General features: G+C 49.1%; 1 protein-coding gene across 1 annotated transcript; it reads left to right on the top strand.

Annotated features, from left to right (window-relative positions):
• The first annotated feature begins 2,714 nt into the window (after nucleotides 1-2,714).
• Nucleotides 2,715-4,220, top strand: LOC138368491 (mucin-22-like). Its single transcript, XM_069331012.1, has one exon. It carries the CDS (start codon nucleotides 2,715-2,717, stop codon nucleotides 4,218-4,220), a length of 1,506 nt encoding a protein of 501 aa, XP_069187113.1.
• Nucleotides 4,221-4,660: the final 440 nt, after the last annotated feature.

Below are 4,660 nucleotides of genomic sequence, written 5' to 3'. Positions count from 1 at the left end.
TTTAAACACTGTGTTTAGAATATTTGAAATCTCGCGGGCGAAGGGTGAGGAGGGGAGAGGAGAGAAGAGATGGGGTGGGAGGACGCGGGGTGGGGGGGGGGGGGGGGGGGGTTCGTGGAAAGCTGTGAGGGGAAATGTGGGGTGAGAAGAGAGGGAGACATTGTTGCTGAATAATGTTCCCTCCATATTGCATTGTTTGCAAACAAAATGCTTGCATTACTTGCGGGCTTAAAAATACTTCAAGGACAAATGTTTTAAAAGTTAGATATGTCTCAGATTAAAATTTCATACCTGTCTTCAAAATAGTTACGATATTACAAAGTTAAAGTACAACTTAAAACAAGAGCTGGAGCCCCAAAACTGCATTTTTTCTTTGATTTAGTCCCAATAATTCAGTTTTTTTTTATTTCATTTGAATGGAATTAATATTTTCGATAATTCAAGGGAGAAAATTACTTAGAAAGAGAGGCGGAGCCCAGGAAGAACCTCCAGTTCTCTGACTCCATCTGATATATGATTATTTAATATTTCCTTCTAATCGATTGTTAAATTAGGAAATTACGACGGAAAGCATTTAGAGGAGGGCCCGAGAACCTAAGTCCGACCTTGCTAGACCCCTTTAATACTGAGTTCAGAACGGGAACTCTGCCCTGACAAGAGATAAATCATAAAAAGGGGTGAAGGTAAATTCGGACATTTCACTAAATCCAAAATGCACAACAAACACTACAACATTGTACCACTGCGCCCCAAACATCACAACATTGTACCACTGCGCCCCAAACATCACAACATTGTACCACTGCGCCCCAAACATCACAACATTGTACCACTGCGCCCCAAACATCACAACATTGTACCACTGTGCCACAAACATCACAACATTGTACCACTGCGCCCCAAACATCACAACATTGTACCACTGTGCCACAAACACCACAACATTGTACCACTGTGCCACAAACACCACAACATTGTACCACTGCGCCCCAAACACCACAACATTGTACCACCGCGCCCCAAACACCACAACATTGTACCACTGCGCCACAAACATCACAACATTGTACCACCGCGCCACAAACACCACAACATTGTACCACCGCGCCCCAAACATCACAACATTGTACCACTGCGCCACAAACATCACAACATTGTACCACCGCGCCCCAAACATCACAACATTGTACCACTGTGCCACAAACACTACAACATTGTACCACCGCGCCCCAAACACCACAACATTGTACCACTGTGCCACAAACACCACAACATTGTACCACTGCGCCCCAAACACCACAACATTGTACCACTGTGCCACAAACATCACAACATTGTACCACCGCGCCCCAAACACCACAACATTGTACCACTGCGCCACAAACATCACAACATTGTACCACCGCGCCACAAACACCACAACATTGTACCACCGCGCCCCAAACATCACAACATTGTACCACTGCGCCACAAACATCACAACATTGTACCACCGCGCCCCAAACATCACAACATTGTACCACTGCGCCACAAACATCACAACATTGTACCACCGCGCCCCAAACATCACAACATTGTACCACTGTGCCACAAACACTACAACATTGTACCACCGCGCCCCAAACATCACAACATTGTACCACTGTGCCACAAACACTACAACATTGTACCACCGCGCCCCAAACACTACAACATTGTACCACCGCGCCCCAAACATCACAACATTGTACCACTGTGCCACAAACACTACAACATTGTACCACCGCGCCACAAACACTACAACATTGTACCACCGCGCCACAAACACTACAACATTGTACCACCGCGCCCCAAACATCACAACATTGTACCACTGTGCCCCAAACATCACAACATTGTACCACCGCGCCCCAAACATCACAACATTGTACCACCGCGCCCCAAACATCACAACATTGTACCACCGCGCCCCAAACATCACAACATTGTACCACCGCGCCCCAAACATCACAACATTGTACCACCGCGCCCCAAACATCACAACATTGTACCACCGCGCCCCAAACATCACAACATTGTACCACCGCGCCCCAAACATCACAACATTGTACCACTGTGCCACAAACACTACAACATTGTACCACCGCGCCCCAAACATCACAACATTGTACCACTGTGCCACAAACACTACAACATTGTACCACCGCGCCCCAAACACTACAACATTGTACCACCGCGCCCCAAACATCACAACATTGTACCACTGTGCCACAAACACTACAACATTGTACCACCGCGCCACAAACACTACAACATTGTACCACCGCGCCACAAACACTACAACATTGTACCACCGCGCCCCAAACATCACAACATTGTACCACTGTGCCCCAAACATCACAACATTGTACCACCGCGCCCCAAACATCACAACATTGTACCACCGCGCCCCAAACATCACAACATTGTACCACCGCGCCCCAAACATCACAACATTGTACCACCGCGCCCCAAACATCACAACATTGTACCACCGCGCCCCAAACATCACAACATTGTACCACCGCGCCCCAAACATCACAACATTGTACCACCGCGCCCCAAACATCACAACATTGTACCATTGTGCCACAAACACTACAACATTGTACCACCGCACCACAAACACTACAACATTGAACCACCGCGCCACAAACACTGCAACATTGAACCACCGCGCCATAAAGACAGCAACAATGTACCACTGTGCCACAAACACTACAACATTGTACCACCTCGCCACAAACATCACAACATTGTACCACCGCGCCACAAACATCACAACATTGTACCACCGCGCCACAAACATCACAACATTGTACCACCGCGCCACAAACACCGCAACATTGTACCACCGCGCTACAAACACTGCAACATTGTACCACCGCGCCACAAACACCGCAACATTGTACCACCGCACAACAAACACCGCAACATTGTACCACCGCGCCACAAACACCGCAACATTGTACCACCGCGCCACAAACACCGCAACATTGTACCACCGCGCCACAAACACCGCAACATTGTACCACCGCGCCACAAACACCGCAACATTGTACCACCGCGCCACAAACACCGCAACATTGTACCACCGCGCTACAAACACTGCAACATTGTACCACCGCGCCACAAACACTGCAACATTGTACCACCGCGCCACAAACACCGCAACATTGTACCACCGCGCCACAAACACCGCAACATTGTACCACCGCGCCACAAACACCGCAACATTGTACCACCGCGCCACAAACACCGCAACATTGTACCACCGCGCCACAAACACCGCAACATTGTACCACCGAGCCACAAACACCGCAACATTGTACCACCGCGCCACAAACACCGCAACATTGTACCACCGCGCCACAAACACTGCAACATTGTACCACCGCGCCACAAACACTGCAACATTGTACCACCGCGCCACAAACACCGCAACATTGTACCACCGCGCCACAAACACCGCAACATTGTACCACCGCGCCACAAACACCGCAACATTGTACCACCGCGCCACAAACACCGCAACATTGTACCACCGCGCCACAAACACTGCAACATTGTACCACCGCGCCACAAACACCGCAACATTGTACCACCGCGCCACAAACACTGCAACATTGTACCACCGCGCCACAAACACTACAACATTGTACCACCGCGCCACAAACACCGCAACATTGTACCACCGCGCCACAAACATCTCAACATTGTACCACCGCGCCAGAAACACTACAACATTGTACCACCGCGCAACAAACACCGCAACATTGTACCACCGCGCCACAAACACTACAACATTGTTCCAACGTGCCACAAACACTTCAACATTGTACTACCGCGCCACAAACACTACAACATTGTACCACTGCGTCACAAACACCACAACATTGTACCACCGCGCAACTAACACCACAACATTGTACCACCGCGTCACAAACACCACAACATTGTACCACCGCGCTATGAACATTAAAACATTGTACCACTGCATAACAAACACCAAAACATTGTACCTCTGCGCCACAAACACAGCAACATTGTACCACTGTGACACGAACACTACACAATTGTACCACTGCGCAACACATACCAAAACATTGTACCACCGCGCAAGAAACACTACAAAATTGTACCACCGCGCCACTAACACCGCAACATTGTACCACTGCACCACAAACACTACAACATTTTAACACGCGACACAAACACTACAACATTGTACCACCGGGCCACAAACATCACAACATTGTACAGCTGCGCCAAAAACACCACAATATTGTACCACCGCGTCGTAAACACAACAATATTGTACCGCAGCGCCACAAACACTCCAACATCGTACCACCGCGCAACAAACACTACAACATCGTACCACCGCGCCACAAACACTCCAACATCGTACCACCGCGCAACAAACACTACAACATCGTACCCCCGCGCCACAAATACCGCAACATTGTACCACCGCGCCACAAATACCGCAATATTGTTCCAGCACCCCAAAAACTATACATTTACAACTTCAAAACGCAGTGTCAGTATAATCCTTCTGGGGTGTCTCCAGAGGCTGAGCTGACACGCGACACAGCGCCAAACATCCTGGTGGAAAGGTCCCCCTTCCAAGCACCAACAT

This window comes from Procambarus clarkii, chromosome 25 (genome assembly GCF_040958095.1).
Source record: "Procambarus clarkii isolate CNS0578487 chromosome 25, FALCON_Pclarkii_2.0, whole genome shotgun sequence".
In the NCBI taxonomy this organism is placed as follows: domain Eukaryota; kingdom Metazoa; phylum Arthropoda; class Malacostraca; order Decapoda; family Cambaridae; genus Procambarus; species Procambarus clarkii.
The sequence above is the reverse complement of the archived record's forward strand: the minus strand, read 5'-3'. Positions and strand labels throughout refer to the sequence as shown.